General features: G+C 44.5%; 1 protein-coding gene across 1 annotated transcript in view; it reads left to right on the forward strand.

Moving 5' to 3' along the window:
• Positions 1-19,730, forward strand: part of LOC126194807 (uncharacterized) — a 184,294-nt gene that overhangs the window by 40,757 nt on the left and 123,807 nt on the right. Inside the window, exon 3 of the mRNA XM_049933163.1 lies at positions 4,880-5,397. Coding sequence (XP_049789120.1) covers positions 4,880-5,397 — 518 coding nt within the window. The remainder of the gene's footprint in view (positions 1-4,879; positions 5,398-19,730) is intronic.

A 19,730-nucleotide genomic window follows, 5' to 3' on the forward strand; every position in this document is an offset into this window, starting at 1 on the left:
CTGTGCTAAGCAAGTTATGTCACGCCCGCGGCCCCACCGGCAGAGTCAGACTGTAAACACTAGCCGGCCGCGTCATGTTAAACACATTCGTCAGCCGCGTGTGCAAAATGATAGAGTTAAGTCTTGCCCTAAGTGTGTTCTTGCTCATCCTCGTGAACGTTGCCCGTTAAGTAACGCGGTTTGTCACTTTTGTCAAAGGAAAAGACACATCCAGACTGTTTGTTTGCGTAAACGCAAGAACAATTCTAGTGCTGCCCAGCCCATGGATATTCATGTTCTTCAAAGCCAGCCCGCCCAGAAGGTCGCGTTTAAAGACTCTTCCACGGTTCGTGTGGGTAATAAACTTGTTCGCAATCAGCCACCCACCCAGCCCTCTGCTATGCGACCCAAGCGTAATTCAACCGCTGTAACACGTAATGTACAGACTGCAAGTGAAGCGGGAGTTGTTGTTCCACCCGCCCAACCCACGAGTTGTCGTAAGCAGCGAACACGCGCTAAACGCGCTGATTTTGTGTCTTCCGCCTCCGCTGCACCGATCCAGAGACAGTGTAATAAACTACACTCCTGGAAATGGAAAAAAGAACACATTGACACCGGTGTGTCAGACCCACCATACTTGCTCCGGACACTGCGAGAGGGCTGTACAAGCAATGATCACACGCACGGCACAGCGGACACACCAGGAACCGCGGTGTTGGCCGTCGAATGGCGCTAGCTACGCAGCATTTGTGCACCGCCGCCGTCAGTGTCAGCCAGTTTGCCGTGGCATACGGAGCTCCATCGCAGTCTTTAACACTGGTGGCATGCCGCGACAGCGTGAACGTGAACCGTATGTGCAGTTGACGGACTTTGAGCGAGGGCGTATAGTGGGCATGCGGGAGGCCGGGTGGACGTACCGCCGAATTGCTCAACACGTGGAGCGTGAGGTCTCCACAGTACATCGATGTTGTCGCCAGTGGTCGGCGGAAGGTGCACGTGCCCGTCGACCTGGGACCGGACCGCAGCGACGCACGGATGCACGCCAAGACCGTAGGATCCTACGCAGTGCCGTAGGGGACCGCACCGCCACTTCCCAGCAAATTAGGGACACTGTTGCTCCTGGGGTATCGGCGAGGACCATTCGCAACCGTCTCCATGAAGCTGGGCTACGGTCCCGCACACCGTTAGGCCGTATTCCGCTCACGCCCCAACATCGTGCAGCCCGCCTCCAGTGGTGTCGCGACAGGCGTGAATGGAGGGACGAATGGAGACGTGTCGTCTTCAGCGATGAGAGTCGCTTCTGCCTTGGTGCCAATGATGGTCGTATGCGTGTTTGGCGCCGTGCAGGTGAGCGCCACAATCAGGACTGCATACGACCGAGGCACACAGGGCCAACACCCGGCATCATGGTGTGGGGAGCGATCTCCTACACTGGCCGTACACCACTGGTGATCGTCGAGGGTACACTGAATAGTGCACGGTACATCCAAACCGTCATCGAACCCATCGTTCTACCATTCCTAGACCGGCAAGGGAACTTGCTGTTCCAACAGGACAATGCACGTCCGCATGTATCCCGTGCCACCCAAGGTGCTCTAGAAGGTGTAAGTCAACTACCCTGGCCAGCAAGATCTCCGGATCTGTCCCCCATTGAGCATGTTTGGGACTGGATGGAGCGTCGTCTCACGCGGTCTGCACGTCCAGCACGAACGCTGGTCCAACTGAGGCGCCAGGTGGAAATGGCATGGCAAGCCGTTCCACAGGACTACATCCAGCATCTCTACGATCGTCTCCATGGGAGAATAGCAGCCTGCATTGCTGCGAAAGGTGGATATACACTGTACTAGTGCCGACATTGTGCATGCTCTGTTGCCTGTGTCTATGTGCCTGTGGTTCTGTCAGTGTGATCATGTGATGTATCTGACCCCAGGAATGTGTCAATAAAGTTTCCCCTTCCTGGGACAATGAATTCACGGTGTTCTTATTTCAATTTCCAGGAGTGTATTTGTGAAGCTACGCATCCAGGATAAGACCTTCAATTTTCGATTAGACACTGGTGCGTCTGTGACTCATAAATAGTGCTACGTATGCGGCTATCGGCCGCCCTACACTTTCAGCGGCAAAACATTCTTTGGCTACTTATAGTGGAGAACAAATTCCTGTGTTAGGTATATGTAGCGTGCCAGCCACATTCCGTGGCAATACAAAAACAGTTTCATTCACAGTGCTCCGCGCTACAGACAGTGTAAACATTTTCGGATTAGACTGTTTTGACTTGTTTGGCCTGTCTATCCAAGACAATGTGTTGCAACTTAATTCCGTTGTTGTTCCTCAAGACAGCATAACCGATTTGTGTAAACGATACACTGACATATTTAAAGACGAACTCGGTTGTGCTGCGAACTTTGCCGCTCATATTACGTTAAAAGATAATGCTCAGCCTCGATTTTTTCGTGCTCGTCCAGTGCCTCACGCCCTCCGGGCACCTGTCGAAGATGAACTTCGTCGTTGGCACAACGACGGTGTTATTCAACCCGTTTCAGCGAGCCAGTGGGCTTCTCCCCTAGTTATTATAAAGAAACCGTCTGGCAAGTTACGTTTGTGTGCTGATTTTAAGTCGACAGTTAATCCTCAGACTGTCATTGATTCTTTTCCTTTACCTAGACAGGACGAGCTGATGGATAAGTTAGGGGAAGCTCGTTTCTTTTCCAAAATTGATCTCCGTGAAGCATATTTGCAATTGCCCCTCGACGAGCAATCACAACAGTATTTGGTCATAAACACGTCGTTGGGGTTGTTCCGTTTTCTGCGTTTGCCTTTTGGTTGTGCGTCAGCTCCAGCTGTTTTTCAGCGTTTTTTGTCACAACTTTTGGCTAATGTGCCATCGTGTTGCAACTATTTAGACGATATTGTTGTGTCCGGTCGGACGCCTGCTGAGCATTTCCGTAATTTGGAGTGTTTGTTTACAGTGTTGTCTCAGGCAGGCCTACGTTGCAACATCGATAAATGTTCATTTTTCCTTACGGAGTTGGAGTATCTGGGACATGTTATTAATGCTCAAGGCATTCATCCCTCCCAGTCACATTTAGCAGCTATTCGTGATTTGCCCGCCCCTCACAATCTGCATGAATTGCAAGCAGTTCTCGGCAAATTGACATATTATATTAGGTTTATACCTAATGCATCACAGATTGCTGCACCGTTGCATCGTCTCCGCCGTAAGAATGTTCCGTTTATGTGGTCAGCTGATTGCCAATCAGCCTTTCAGCAGCTTAAAGAGGCTTTATTGAATGATCGTTGTCTGGTCCATTACGACCCTGACAAGCCTCTGGTGTTAGCTTGTGATGCCTCTTCTTTCGGCCTCGGTGCTGTGTTGTCTCACCGAGTCGGTAACACCGAACGTCCTATTGCGTTCGCATCTAAATTGCTAAACAAAGCTCAGTGTAATTATAGCCAATTGGACAAGGAAGCGTTGGCTATTGTGTTCGGTGTCACAAAATTCCATCACTACCTCTATGGTAGACCATTCTGTTTAGTTACAGATCACAAGCCCCTGACGTCACTGTTTCATCCGTCTAAACCAGTTCCTCAGCGGACAGCTCAGAGACTACAACGTTGGGCTCTTTTGTTATCACACTACCAGTATGAGATACTGTATCGCCCTACAGCTCAGCATGCAAACGCTGACGCGCTTTCTAGATTGCCGATTGCTGCGGATGATGTCTTCGATTCCTCTGACGACTCTTGCCATCAGATTGACGCCGATGAGCATCAATCCCTCCGGGATTTTCCGATTGATTATCGTCAGGTGGCACGTGAGACAGCTACGGATCCTCATCTGCGTTTACTATTACGTTTTGTTCAACGTGGTTGGCCGTCCAAGGCAAAGGACATATCGGATCCCGTGGTTCGTCGCTATTATCCGCAACGTCATCTGTTGTCTGTTTCGCACGGAGTTTTGCTGTTACGCACCGAGAATGACCAGCTTCGTGTAGTGGTTCCCCAAGTGCTCCAATCCAAGGTCCTCGACTTGTTGCATCAAGGTCATTGGGGAGTGGTCCGCACCAAGCAGCTTGCCCGCCGTCATTGTACATGGATCGGCATTGATAAGCAGATTACGCAGATGTCTACAGATTGTTCGACGTGTGCCGAACACCAAGCTGCTCCGCCTCAACGCTATTTTGAGTGGGCACGCCCTTCCGGTCCCTGGCAGCGAGTACATATTGATTTCGCTGGTCCATATTGGCATTCTCGTTGGCTCATCGTGATAGATGCATTTAGTAATTTTCCGTTTGTTGTGCCCATGCAGTCTACAACGTCTGCACAAACTATACAGGCGTTGACTTCAATTTTTTGTATTGAGGGTCTTCCAGAAGTTTTAGTGTCTGACAATGGTCCACAATTTACCTCTGCCGAATTTGAAGGTTTTTGTTCTGCCAATGGCATTCGCCATGTTCTTACTCCGCCGTTCCACCCTCAATCGAATGGTGCAGCGGAACGTTTTGTACGCACATTCAAGGATCATATGGACCGCCTTCGTGCTACGCACTCTCGTCAGCAGGCCCTCATCACGTTCCTGTCGTCGTACCGGACCACGCCACGCGACGGCCCTTCGCCTGCGGAGCTTCTCCACGGCCGTCGTCATCGCACCCTACTACGGTTGTTGCACCCCCCGGATCGACCCGCCGCTTCTGAGCATCGCACGCGTTTTCAGCGCAACGACGCCGTTTTTTTTTCAGAGTTTATCACGGTCGCCGTCGTTGGGAACGTGGTACCGTGATAAGTGTCCAGGGTCGCGGTTTTTATACTGTTCAAGGTGCTACTGGGGTGCACAGGAGGCATCAGAACCAGTTGCGCCGCGCTGGCCGCCCGGATTCTGCCGCTCGTTCTTTGTCCACAGATTTGGACCGCGGCGGGTTCCAGCCGCGCCTTCCGACTTCGCTGCCGCCCCCAGGGCAGCAGCAGCAGCCGTCGCCGCTACCACGCCGACAGCCCGTCCCGTTGATGCCTCCCGCGCAGCTTCATGCGGGAGCGCCCCGGGTGGTCGCTCCGGCGCCTGCGGTCCCTCTTCAGTCGCCACCGCCTTCGGAGCTGATGGACGTCGACCCCTCAGCCGGGCCGACTTCCCAAGCGGTGGCTGTGCAGCCTGTACTGCAGCCGCTTTCCTTGGGCACCCCCAAGGAGTCTGACACCGCAGCGCCTTGTCCGGCGCCCACTCAGCAGCCGTCGACGCAGCGTCAGGAGACGCTGCCTCTCTTCGTGGGTCCCGACGCCCCGTCGCGTCCAGTACCAGAAGCTGCGCCCGTGGTCACAGGCGTGCACCCTGACCTCGGTTTTCAGTCGGTGTTTCCCGAGGCCCCGCGCAGCCAATGCTGGGGTGCGGACCGGGGACTGCCACCGACAACAGTCTCCGCCCCGGTCTCTTCTGCTACGCCTGCGGCCAGACCCCTCCCCCGCCGTCGACGCTCGCCACGTCATTATTCAACGACGGTGCGGCGATTTGGGGGGGAGGAGTGTTATATCCTAGCCAGTAATGCCAACCGAGCCCGCTGCCAAAAAGGTTGGCAGCATCAAAGTCCGGACGCCGTCCGCATAAGCAGCGCCAGCGAGACAGGAAATCGCCGCAAGTCTGCGCGCGCCACCGCTGGCTTCTGGCTTCTTAAGCGCTGGAGTCGCGAGCGCTAGAACAGTTCTGGATTCGCCGCTCAGTTGTAGACTCGCCACCGAATTGTGTACCTGCTAGTCAGTTGTGTGTTCATCGCAGTAGAGTTGTTGTTTGTCGTCAGCCGACGCTGACCTAGCCGCTCCGACTCGAACTAGACAGTTTTCTGTAGACCATGTTCACCACTGTGTTCTGTATCGTCGTTAATAAAGATAAGTACCGACTTTCATTTAATCCGAGTGTTTGGGTTTTCATCTTTCTGTTCACTGTTCCAGCGGACCGGTCGGCCCGCTATTAAAAGTGTGGCGGTGACTTCGTAGGCCGTTTCTACAGCGAAGTGTTGTCGCTACGAACGCCATCACAAAATAACCCATTCTTCGTTCTGAGAATAGTCCTTCTTATCTCTCGGTCCTAAGATAAAACGAACTGTGGCACACATCTAAGTAAGCAATACTTTGCAAGCATTTCAGGCTTATATTTTGCACTTCTGCACTTCTATCCATTCCCAGATCCCGCCCTCCTTCCTGTTACCCGTCCCTTGACATCTGCATCTACATCTAAATGAATACTCTGCAATTCATAATTATGTGCTTGGCAGGGGGTTCTGTGGTCTGGTGTATTAATCTTGTATTGATGTGTAAAACGTGTAGATTCACATCTCACGTCAGGTGTAGATTTTTAACACACACAAGTAGCTCTCCTTCACCCCTAGTAACGCCAAGTGCAGAACGCCAGTAAGCTCCGTAGTTCAATATACGCAGTAAAGATAACATCCTTTCGCTGCAGGCTGGGGCAGAGTGGCATTCGTTTGAGCTGTGACAGATGGAGAAACCCCGTAAGGCAGAGACGCTGTCACCAGCAAGCCGTCGTAAACTAGAAAACGTATTTCATTTAAGGAACCAATGGCCATGTAAGTTCACAAGGCTCTTACTTTATTTGAAGCTGAGACGTTGACAATTGTGGTGCTGGACTGGGATTAGAATTCGACTTCACTGGGGTGCCGAAGATTGCAAACTCTTCTAGGCGTCCTCGAAAGGCACCTAATCTAGTTTCGAATCCTGATCAGCACAAAATATTCATTATTTCATTTCTAGCCCTAGCATGTGCACTCCGAACTACTAGTGGAAAATAGTTGCATTTTCAACGTCTCTTCGTGCGTTGTCAGCTGTAACGTGTTCGTTTTAACTCACAGCCACAGGATGAGCTTTTTATGACAACATAACAAGATCAAACGTTTCCTTACATCTTTTCAAGTTCAAACATTCCTTTCCATGCTACTGGTGAAAACGGATTTGGGTTTGACGTTGTGTTCGTTGTGATCACCAACGACGATACGTTGTGGATCAACTTCTAGCCAGCAGAGTATTTTCCATCACATCATTGAAAGTACAAACATTCCATTCCTAGCTATTATTGGAAAAGAATTTGATAGTTAAAGTTTCTTCTTGACCACGTGTGCGGGGTATGAATTCCATTCAGCACAGAATTTTTCGTCGCCTGATGTCTAGCTAACCATGTGCCCATCTCGCTACTAGTGAACCAACAATAGCTATTTATCGTCTGTTCCTGGCTGGAAAACAACGGTGCTAGATGCTGGGTTCGAATCCCAGTCAGGCAAAAACAATTCAATCGTCATTTAAGGTTCCAGCATCTCGCTATTGGTGAAAACATTTGATATTTAACTTCTGATTTTATGTACAGTATTGCTCAAAAGTATCCGAACGACCTGAATTGCATTTCGCTTGATTCCCAAGCAACCTACATAACGCAGCTGTCTAGCAGGTCCTCTAATCGCCCCTTGGTACAGGCGTTTGACTATTGAAAGTGGTTCCAACAAGTCACCACTAGAAAACACTGCTCTGTATCGCAATAACTCAAGATGTAAAGTAATACCACGATACTACAAATATCAAGGGATACCTCATCACAGATAAGACTGACCTTAAGGCTTGTAAGCTCACATTTATTGCAATAAATGACATACCTGAAATGTTAGCACTTTCATTATTACGTCAGATAGGTAATGCACCTAGTAAGTTCGTCGTATTCATGATTTCCTCTTCAAAGTAACATACCATACTGGTTATTTAACACAAAATGTCATTAAAAATTTACGTTATTCACGGCCAGCTAGTTGAGAATATGTATGAACTTCAAATGACACGACGAACCGCCGCGTACAGCATAGGGATTCAAACCCAGGTCATGCAAACTAAGATTTCGTGACTGACGGAAATTAACAGTCATTCCTGACTAGGCATAAAGGCAGTGATATACCTGAAAATCACATTGCACATGATTTTTCCTCTCTACCAAGTAGACGTTAGGTGGTTCGAATGGTTCAAATGGCTGTGAGCACTATGGGACTTAACATCTGTGGTCATCAGTCCCCTAGAACTTAGAACTGCTTAAACCTAACTAACCTAAGGACATCACACACATCCATGCCCGAGGCAGGATTCGAACCTGCGACCATAGCGGTCACGCGGTTCCAGACTGAAGCGCCTAGAACCGCACGGCCACACCGGCCGGCTAGACGTTAGGTGGAACCACAATAAAGTAAGGAGTGGCGACATGTAGAAACTCTATCACCAGTAACCTTTCTTATACTAGTTATTTATTTCTAGTGACGAAACAAACCCTGTGTATGGTCACAGGACACATTCCATCTTTTATTTGAGCTTCTGTATTTCGATTAAATTGGTTCTGAACTGGGAATGCGACTCAGACCGCCCTTAACGCGGAATTTGATCCCTTCGTGACAATACAGCTCGACTACAACTTGTTGTTTGTTCAAAACTGCAGATTCCTCAACATCTCCACATATTGAGCATGAATGGGTTGGAATCCTGGCCCAGCACCAATGTTTTCAGTATGTATTATCAAGCTCTAGCATGAGAACACCTATCTGCTAGTGGATAATAATTTTTATTTGTAAAGCATTTTCATTCGTTGTCAACACTAACGATATCTGACTTTTTTGACTCCCAGTGAGAGACAGAACTATTTGCGAGATCACTGTAAGTTCAAGGATGTTATTCCGATTTTCTGGAGGAGAAAAATTTGCTAACTGTCGTCTCTTTGTGTGTAGTCAACAACGAAATGTTTGGGGTTAGATTCTCAGTCAGTACTGAACTCTTCGTCATATTATTTCTAGTTCAAACATGCACACATGTCGCTGCTGGTGTAACAAACTTAAACTTAACGTTCCTTTTCTCTAGAATATAACAGCGATACGTGCCGTGTTGGAGTCCTGGGAAGGAAAAAGTTAATGTTTCGTCTCGTCATTTCAGTTAAAACATCTAGCTACTGCCGAGAAAATCCGATATGTCAAAGTTGATTGTGCTTCGATAACAATCCGATTAGGTTCGGGTTCGAATCCCTGTCCAACACAAAGCTTTACCTCAAGTAAGTTACTTCTGAAGAAGCAATATTTAACATCTCTCGTAGTTCGTTAACAGGGACAATAGATGCTGGATAGGAATTCGCGTCCGTTAAAAATGTTACATTAGGTAATTTGAAGTTGATGTTTGTTAACTGATACTGTCTAAAATGGAAGTATATCACTGTCTTTATGCCTAGTCAGGAATGACTGTTAATTTCCATCAGTCACGAAATCTTAGTTTGCATGACCTGGATTTGAATCCCTATGCTGAACGAGGCGGTTCGTCGTGTCATTTGAAGTTCATACATATTCTCAACTAGCTGCTCGTGAATAACGTAAATTTTAATGACATTTTGTGTTAAATAACAAGTGGTATGTTACTTTGAAGAGGAAATCATGAATACGACGAACTTACTAGGTGCATTACCTATCTGACGTAATAATGAGAGTGCTAACATTCCAGGTATGTCATTTATTACAAGAAACGTGAGCTTACAAGCCTTAAGGACAGTCTTATCTGTGATGAGGTGTTCCCTGATATTTGTAGTATCGTGGTATTACTTTATATCTTAAGTTATTGCGATACAGAGCAGTGTTTTCTAGTGGTGACTTGTCGGAACCATTTTCAATAGTCAAACGCCTGTACCAAGTGGCGATTAGAGGACCTGCTAGACAGCTGCGTTATGTGGGTTGCATGGGAATTAGGCGAAATGTAATTCAGGTCGTCGGATACTTTTGAGCATGCCTGTACATTCGCAATGTTACTCCCAATGTGGAGAAGGGGTGACTTAGCTATGTTACTGAAATTGGGAAACATACTCTTCATCATTGGTTGGTGTTGAATTTACAGTAAAATTGCTAAAACTTTTCACACAGTGAACTGTGATGCTTATTATTTCAGTACATCGATGTTGTCTTTTCCACCCCATCTGTCCACTGACACACTGTTACCACTTAATGATTGACTGACAACGCTTGTTTGAGTTGGAGTAAGGGTTTTGTGGAGCGGAAACACCTTCTGGGGATGGCTAGCACTGAAACAATGCCAGAATGAGATTTTCACTCTGCAGTGGAGTGTGCACTGATATAAAACTTCCTGACAGATTAAAACTGTGTGCCGGACCAAGACTCAAATTCGGGACCTCTGCCTTTCGTGGGCAAGTTCTCTACCAGCTGAGGTAGCCAAGCATGACTCACGACCCATCCTTACAGCTGCAATTCTGCCAGTACCTTGTCTCCTAAATTCCAAACTTCACAGAAGCTGTTCTGCGAAAAGTGATCACGTAAGTGACGGCAATATGAGGAATCCGTTGAAATGGAATGTAAAGCCATCAGGTATTCCGTCACTGTGGCAGATGAGTTTAAATGTGGAGGTCGTGAATCACCTTTAGACTGTAGTTTGGAAACTCTCCACAACGCCGCAAAACTCTTCCAGTTTTCTTAAGTTGTAACTTACTTTTATTTAAAATCATCCAGTGTGTTTGGCGTGTTATGATAGCAGCAGTAACAACATGATTTACACCATGCAACGTCTAGTTTTCTGCAAGAGGCCATGGAAGAGAACGTGTTGATATCAGCTTAGAACCTGACACAGACCTCGAAGCCGTGGCGGAAAAACATAATGTATGTCAGTGTACAAAGCGTGTTACGGCACAAAAAAACAATGTTTCAAACAACGAGACAGGGTCACAGGGAGCGTCTCTTGTGACTTACAGTATATAGTCCGCAGGATAAGATCATCCTCCTACAGTACAGGTGATGAAACTTTAAACTGGACTCTGCAGTTGATCAATACCTGTATATTTAATAGGATCGTCATATGTGCTCAATGCCGGCTTGCATGCGCTATTTGTTTTCGATATATGGGAGGAGAGAGATGCGGTAAAAATCTTATCGAGTTCTCTGTCGGATGAAGTGAGTGGAGCGTTTATAGTTTATAACTTTTCTATGCTGGATGGTACAGAATAACGAAGATAGCATTTTGGGGTGATAGATGTCAATGGGCCCTAAGGTACGCAGATCTGTAGTACTTGTGTGTAGTTTGGGGACGCACCACGCAAAAATCCTCGTCCTTCTCCCTGCTTCCATTGAATGGTCAAAACACAGTACTGTCACAATAACGCAGCTTAGGCTGTTTCTACATGGGTTGCAGAAGGTGGTAGATACAGTTTTCTCCGACTTCTACTCAGTTCCGACTTAAATTTTGACGATCACATGCGTGAAGCCACAGAAATGGCAACAGGTGCAAGATACTTAAGCGACACCTAAAACGACGTTGAGATTTTACTGTAGCAGATAAGTTCTAGAAAGGTGACTCGTTTCGAGATATGAGGGAGCCAGAAATACGATTCGCTAGTGGCTGTAACCATTAGAGGACTTTCCTGTAGGATCCCAAGCAGGTATGTGCTTGAATGGGGAGACTTGATTCCAAATCCCAGACAGCATTTCTAGCGGATAGCGTAGCACTAGAGATCTAAAAAGCTAGTGTACATTTCTTACGACCTCAATCCGCACACCATCTACTGTTTGTGATCCTTCTCAATCAACCATCGCCTATAGCCCAGTTGATATATCACTGAACCTCTAACATGGCATCGAGACAGAATTCGTTACAAATACTGATACTTTGATCTAGCGGTGGTGGTGTGAGGGGGTTGTAAATACTGGTTTCATACAACGTTCCTTAGCCGAATCACCTTCTAAATTCTGTAATTTTATTAGGAGGTAGCACCGCTGGTGATATGTAACCGCATTGTTTGTCTGATACTCCAGCGATCACCATCTATATTCAGTGTCGCGGCACTTGTCTGGAAAAGAAACACTTCAGTGCTATACCTCGATTTATAAAGCCAGTATAGCTTTTAACGTTGATACTTGTATACACCTGTAGAACCAAGACCGCTTGTGATGGTAGTATGGTTGTGTTTTTTAACATCTGACGGTTTGTAAGACGACTACGTCTCTCTTTCTAAGAAACAGTGGCATCACTCGCAAGAAAAACGTATGAGACGTGTCAACCCTCATTGATTTTCGGTCAGTATTATTTTGTATCGCCAGCAATCAGTTATCGATGAAGTATTATACTTAGTAGTAGGAGATGTGTGATAGGTTCACCTTGAGCATCAGGCTTATAAAGTATGTGTTTGTGTTCCGACATGTGCAAAGGAAATGACTATGTCCGGTTGTAAGAAAGGTATGGATATGACGTGGAATAGTGTGATAGCAAAGGGAAGAGTATGTCAAGTCATAAGAATGGTGCCGGCCGCGGTGGTCTAGCGGTTCTAGGTGCTCAGTCCGGAACCTCGCGACTACTACGGTCGCAGGTTCGAATCCTGCCTCGGGCATGGATATGTGTGATGTCCTTAGGTTAGTTAAGTTAAGTAGTTCTACGTTCTAGGGGACTGATGACCACAGATGTTAAGTGCCATAGTGCTCAGAGCAATTTGAACCATACTAATGGTACAGATATTTCTATTTCCAGATTCACAGCCGTCAGAAGGGTGTATTTCTGATACTTTGCTCGTTGTCGAATGTCGTTCAGAAACTGCAATCCTAACATTTAATTGTAAGTATAGCGATTAAATATATATGTGGCCGATTTCGTAGGATGATTCTGTCCATGCGCACTTAGTGCGGCGGTGGCTGTGGCCTGTGGCGGGAATCACTCACGTCTTACAATAACGGCAGGAGCCGTCCAAATGATGAGGCCTGTTGCAATGCATGAATGTAGTTGACTTAACCATGTCGCCCTCTAGACGGCCGAATAGTCACATACTTAGTATGCGTTGGACAGCGTTTTTCATCACGTGGAAATTTGAGGAGATTCAATATGGACATGTGTTTGCGCTAGACCATTATTCACTCCCATGTAAATTGTCTGGTTGACTGCTTCTTCACTTCATAAATTATAAGGATGATTTGGAATCTATTATATCAACGACATTGGTATTCGCAAGAGGAAATATCAGATTTCTCTATTTTTTTCGAGTTTTCACGTAAAGATCTCCGCAGATGGGATAAATTTCTCAGTTGAACGTAAAAAACTATAACGATTTTGCCGATAAAACTAAATGAAAATCGACTTCATCTATTTTCGTGGAAAGAGGACATTTATTATCGTCGTGAATGCTGTTTTCCCTTTGTTTAATAGTTGCTTTAATATAGGAGTCGAGTTGGTGTTAAATAATCCAACACAGAATGACGGGCGACTTCTCTATGAGACCAGTCCCTATATGATTGTAAACATAAGTGTTTTCCATCCCAGAACAAGAGGCCTATTGGGAGCGTTGGGGACCTTTCTAATCTGTGACAGCTTGTCGCTGCAGCTGCGTGTCCTAACCATTAGGGGTTGCTGTGTCACTACACTTCAGGCGACCAAGATGCATTTGGGAAAGCCATTTTTTTATCTCCTATTTTTAGTTATCTATGCCTGGTTTTGTGTTGGCGAAGGAGCACCGCTTCCAGCCGGACAGCGGCTAGCATGTGTCATCAGGCTGTAGACAGAATAGCTCCCTCCCTCGATCCTTCCATTCTGTAGGTGGAATTTCGACAGTCTCAGATAGTACAGTCATGCTCAAAAATATCCGAACGACCAGAATTTTCTTTTCGCCTGATTCGCATGCAACCCACATAACGCAGCTGTCTAGCATGTCCTCTATTAGCTCCTCGATACAGTCGTTTGACTGTTGAAAATGGTTCCAACAAGTCACCACTAGAAAACACTACCCTGTATCGCAATAACTCAAGACGTAAAGTAATACTACGATACTACAAATATCAGGGAACACCTTATCTCAGGTAAGACTGTCCTTATGGCTTGTAAGCTCATTTTTATTACAAGAATTGACTTACCTGAAATGTTACCACTCTCATTATTACGTCAGATACGTAATGTACGTAGTAAGTTCGTCGTATTCATGATTTACTCTTCAAAGTAACATACCGTACTATTATTTAACACAAATTGACATTAAAAATTTACGTTATTCACGAGCAGCTAGTTGAGAATATGTATGAACTTCAAATGAAACGACGAATCGTCTCGATCTGCATATGGATTCAAACCCAGCTCATGCAGACTAAGCAAAGATTTCATGACTGACGGAAACTAACAGTCATTCCTGATTAGGCATACAGAGAGTCATATTCCTCAATTTTAGACAGTATCAATTAGCAAATATCAACTTTAAATTACATAACGCAAACATCTTTAACGGACGCGAATTTCTACCCAGCACCTATTGTCCCTGTTAGCGAACTACGAGAGATGTTAAATATTGCTTCTTAACAAGTAACTTATTTGAAATGCCTTGAGGTAAAGCTTTGTGTTGGACAGGGATTCGAACCCAGAACCTGATCGGATAGATATCGAAGAACAATCAACTGTGACATGTCGCAATTTCTAGGCAGTAGCTAGATGTTTTAACTGAAATGAGACGAAACATTAATTTTTTTCCTTTCCAGGACTCCAACCCAGCACCTATCGCTGTTTTATTCTAGAGAAAACGATCGTTTAATTTGGGTTTGTTGCACCAGCAGCGACATGTGAGCATGTTTGAAATAGAAATAATATGACGAAGAGTTCAGTGCTGACTGGGAATAGAGCTCCACACATATCGTTGTTGACTATACACAAAGAGACGTCAGCTACCGAATTTTTTCCACCAGCAGCTCGAAATAACATCTTGAACTTACAGTGATCTAGCAAATAGCTCTGTGTCTCACTGGGAGTCAAAAAAGTCAAATATCGTTAGTGTTGACAACGAATGAAAACACATTTAACATCGAAATTATTATCCACCAGCAGATAGGTGTTCTCATAATAGATCTTGATAATACATATTGAAATCATTAGTGCCGAGACAGGATTCGAACCCACTCACGCGCAATATGTGGAGATGTTGAGGAATCTGCAGTTTTGAACAAATAACAAATTGTAGCCGAGCTGTATTGTCACGAGGGGAACAAATTCCGCGTTAAGAATGGTCTGAGTTACATTCCCAGTTCAGAACCAATTTTATCGACATACTGAAGCTCAGATTAAAGATGGAATAATTGTCCTGTGATCCTAGATAGTGTTTGTTTCGTCACTAGAAATAAATAACTAGTATAAGAAAGGTTACTGGTGATAGAATTTCTACATGTCGCCACTCCAGACTTAATTGTGGCTCAACCTAAGGTCTACTTGGTAGAGAAGGAATATCATTTTTAATGTGGATTTCAGACCACTATGCCATTATATCTTCATCACTTGGTGTAGCCAAAGGAGAAAGGAATCAGTCTCTCTCACTATCTAAAATCACTAACCGATGTTGGAATCGAACCCAGTTCAAAGATATATGAACCTAGCATCAGCCCAACAGACCACCAAATCCTCTTCTCATTGGCTCATTTTTCTATCATAACGCCGTTGTGCCACACTGGCTGAGAATTCTGACACACAGGCACCCTGTATCAATTTGCAGTATGTTCAGTAAATTCATTTACTTGGTTGAACAAATCACAATGAACTATCTACCAAGTGCATACATTCAACTTTATTTTGTAATCACCAAAATAAAATCGCGTAACTGCCACCAACACAGAACTGCAGGATGCAGAAATTTAAATAAGAAGAGTTGCTTTTCACTTGAGCTACTCTATTGCTCTATCTGTTTGCTGAAGACGTCGTGCAGTGCAAAAGAAAATAAATAACTGTTTGTCTCTCAGAATTCTAGAACCACCCACATGCATTATCTCACAGCGCAGTGGAATGCAGAAGTTCTGGAGGAATTATTTTTAAGTTCTGGAGCTGTTGTGCCTATGTGTCAGCTAGTAGCATAATGCTAAGTATCGCGCGCGCTATATAAGATGTCGCGAGTTCCAGTACATTCACTACCATATCTTTTAAAACGCAATTCTGCTGTCTGATAAAGTTATCAATCTAATGGAACTTGTAACATAATTCCCTTCACTTCTCAACCCAAAATAGTCGCATTTGGGAAAAGGGCTAACTTCTGCGACATTTTATTCTTTTCAGGTTTAATAGACAACCAGGCAGCAGACGCATCTCGAAACTTTTGTATTATGTATGGGTAGAGAGCATCGCGCCAAAATACGTCGTAAAACTATTTTCTACTTTAGCTGTCGTCTGGTAGTGGCATTTTATTTTTCTTCAAAACTTGTTTGACAGCTTTAACTCATAACAAGTTTTCTACGTGCATGTAATCAATAAACTACATGTGCATTTTCAGACTGTTATAGATAACATCAGAGAATTCGCATATATCGTTGATTATCAATTTCTCTCTCATGTTTACTACTGTTTTAATAACACTAAAGGAAGCCTAACGAAAATTGTGTGCTGTATTATAAGAAATGTAATGAAACTACCCACAATAACCCTACGACGAAAGTCTGTTTTAATAAAACTGCACCGAGCGAGGTGGCGCAGTGGTTAGCACACTGGACTCCCATTCGGGAGGACGACGGTTCAATCCCGTCTCCAGCCATCCTGATTTAGGTTTTCCGTGATTTCCCTAAATCGTTTCAGGCAAATGCCGGGATGGTTCCTTTGAAAGGGCACGGCCGATTTCCTTCCCCATCCTTCCCTCACCCGAGCTTGCGCTCCGTCTCTAATGACCTCGTTGTCGACGGGACGTTAAACACTAACTACCATAATAAAACTGCGTATCTGTACACAAGCGTGCCTCTATCGACACGAATTGGTAAAATACTAGTCACCTAGATTTTGATTGGATCTGTGTTTAATTTGTATGCTGTGTCATACTCAGGAGGTACGCAAATGTGGCATTTCATAAATAAAGTTCTGTATTCCTAGAAACCAAAATTTTCTCGTCAGCCACGGAAAGAGGCGTTACCTGTTGTGCAGCATTGTAAGTTTTTCACCATTGCACTATGAGCCGAAAGTATTTTCTTGCGATTTCCTTATCGATGTTTGATCTGACCGTTTGTAGCTCTTTCACAGAAGGGAAAAATCGCTACTCTCAGTGACACTGGAACTGTGAACCATAACAGACGTGTTTCCACAGGTCAGCACATTACCACAGAGCTGGCGAAGAAGTATGTGTCTTAGCTTCCTCTTACGATACTAATAGTGGCTGTAATTCGTTAACCGCTATTTGAAGTACGTGATTAGTTGCGATTTCCACGTGCAACGACTTTCCTGGGCTGAAAACCGTAAATTTACAATCTCGTGTTTCACCTCAAGCGATAATAACTCAGATTATTCAATGGAAATGACAGGTAAAATCAAGTGAACGTTGAGGCTTAATTCCGTGCACACCAGGAAGTGACTCGTCGATCACAGGGTTGCCAAACGTACATTGCCTTGTTGCCAAATCTCAGTTACAATACCAGCAGGAAGAAGACTAACCGAAGTGGTGTTACAGCGAGCTGGGAAGTGACCATAGCTGGTGTCTCCAAATCGCGGCTGCAACGGCCTTGAATACGTAATGCGTCTGATTCGCATTTCCTGTAACTAAGTTTAGGGACTGGAGCGTAGTTCATAATAATACTCAGAAATGACTGCAAACTAACCATAATATATCAGTAACTCTCATAGTTGTTTTTATGTCTCTATCGTCAGTGTACTCAAAACTAAGAAATTCATTCGCAGGCGTTTTCGTGCCTCGCCGATAGTCGATCACAACAAACAAATAAAATTTAAAAAAGAATGTTTGTGTGTGTGTGTGTGTTTGTGTGTGTGACAGAGAGAGAGAGGTAAAAATTAAAAAGAATGAGAGAGAGAGATAGAGAGTAAAAAATTGTAAAGAAATTGAATCATGGTACGTAAAGAAATCAGTCATTATAATGACACGTTCCATATCATTACGAAATATCGTATTCATGATCAATGAAATAAGAATTAATCTAATGTAATATAATCTAATCATATCATATTGATGACTAGCCATGAAGAGTCATGAAAAACCGAAGTTTTTGCTAATACCTGTAACCAAATCTAAACTTGAAAATAAAAGACGACAATTTGTGTAATAAACCGGGACTTCTGTCAAGACCCTTTCGTCCCTGTTAATTAACCACGAAAGATGTCTGCTATACCTCTATTCTGAAGTGACAAAGTGAGCATGCATTTATAGATAAAGTGCATGATGTAAAGTTCTGTGACAGAGATACGAACCCAACACGGTTCTTTCCCTGTCTACGGAATCCTTTTCATGTTAATATCAAACTTCAGTAATTACTCGTAGATTACATTAAAACTAAAGTAATTGATGTAGACGTTACTTGATAACAAGAACGCGCTGCCTTTCTTCATTTACTTGCGCCTAGAAATGGCTATCGAGTACTGCCAAACCAAATGGCAAGAGATCTTACTGCCTTCCGATATACATCGCTGTCAGTTCTTCCATGTGATTTGGTCTACAAAACCTGTTTCAAGTTGTGTATGACAGACAATGGTTTAGAAAAACAATTGTTTTCCTTTTCGATAAACAGAAAGATTTTCATTCTAAGCTCTCCAAGTACAAAATTTTCGCAGTATTAGTTCAAATTTAATATTCACTTCTATAATGTAGGAAAGTATTTCACAGTTGCAAAACTCGACTCATTGACCATACTCTTAGTCGCTGACCATAAATTCTAGCTCAGAGTGACACCAGATTAAGTGACCTAATGTAGCGAAGATTGTTTGCCAATGCTCTTTCTTACCGGAAAATACGCAATTCACTCATTGGGCTCCATAAGTACACTGAAACATTAATTTCTGTGTGTATGCAATGCATATGGACTAGAATTTAGTGGTGCTCTCTCTTCCACTTCTGTATACAATATGCCTCACCTAAACGTGCCCTTTATCATTACAGGCCCTGGGCAGTGCAACATCGTACTGACAACAGTAATGTGCTTATACTGACAACCTGACTGTTCGTTTTACCTGATTTTGTGATCATTTAAATAAAACAACATGACCTTCCAGTGGGAGACATTTCGTCCCTCTTTTCCTTCTGTGAAATTCGTCAGTAAGCTTTTTGCCTTCCAGCCAGAGAAATGCGGCAGAGTACGGCCGGTAAACGATTCACAAACCACGATTTAGTGCCGTTAAGACGATTGCTTTAAACATTGTCGTAGCTGAAGGAATTTAGTTTCGTCTTTAATCGTCTCAAGCAGCAATGTTCACAGACATCTCAAATAGGAAAAAGCTCATTATCCAGGTACGAAGGTTGTAAAACAAACTTCCCACAGTTTGTGTCTAGTTGATCTTTTCGTCTGATAGCACTGCGTAAGTATTTTGTCTGTGAGGTATCACAAGTCGTGTTCCTGTAGCTGTGTGAATCATTGGCTGAAAATGAGTTTAACACCAATTATTATTCAAAATGATTATCAACCTAAGTCTTTGTTCATCCGCAAACTGAGGCGAATTTATAATATTGAAGCTAGACTGTGTATCCTTGTCTTCCTTGAGTGGGCATTGGAAGGCGTTTACACACACGTATACAATACTATGAATACTTCGAACGCTATAGTTAACGTTGCTCTCATAAACTACTTTTGTTTTTTAAATCTTCTGTGTGTTCAGCCTGTAATATGTGTTGTAGATACAGTCATAGAGCAAAAAATTGACCGCCAATTCGTTCACGTAAGGTGGGCAATACTGTCGTGCTCCTCTCAGAATCCCATGTCCGGCAATATGCTCGATCTGGCAACATCGTAGACTGTGGCACTTCCCAGAGGAAGTCTTGA

This window comes from Schistocerca nitens, chromosome 1, assembly GCF_023898315.1.
Source record: "Schistocerca nitens isolate TAMUIC-IGC-003100 chromosome 1, iqSchNite1.1, whole genome shotgun sequence".
NCBI classification, from domain to species: domain Eukaryota; kingdom Metazoa; phylum Arthropoda; class Insecta; order Orthoptera; family Acrididae; genus Schistocerca; species Schistocerca nitens.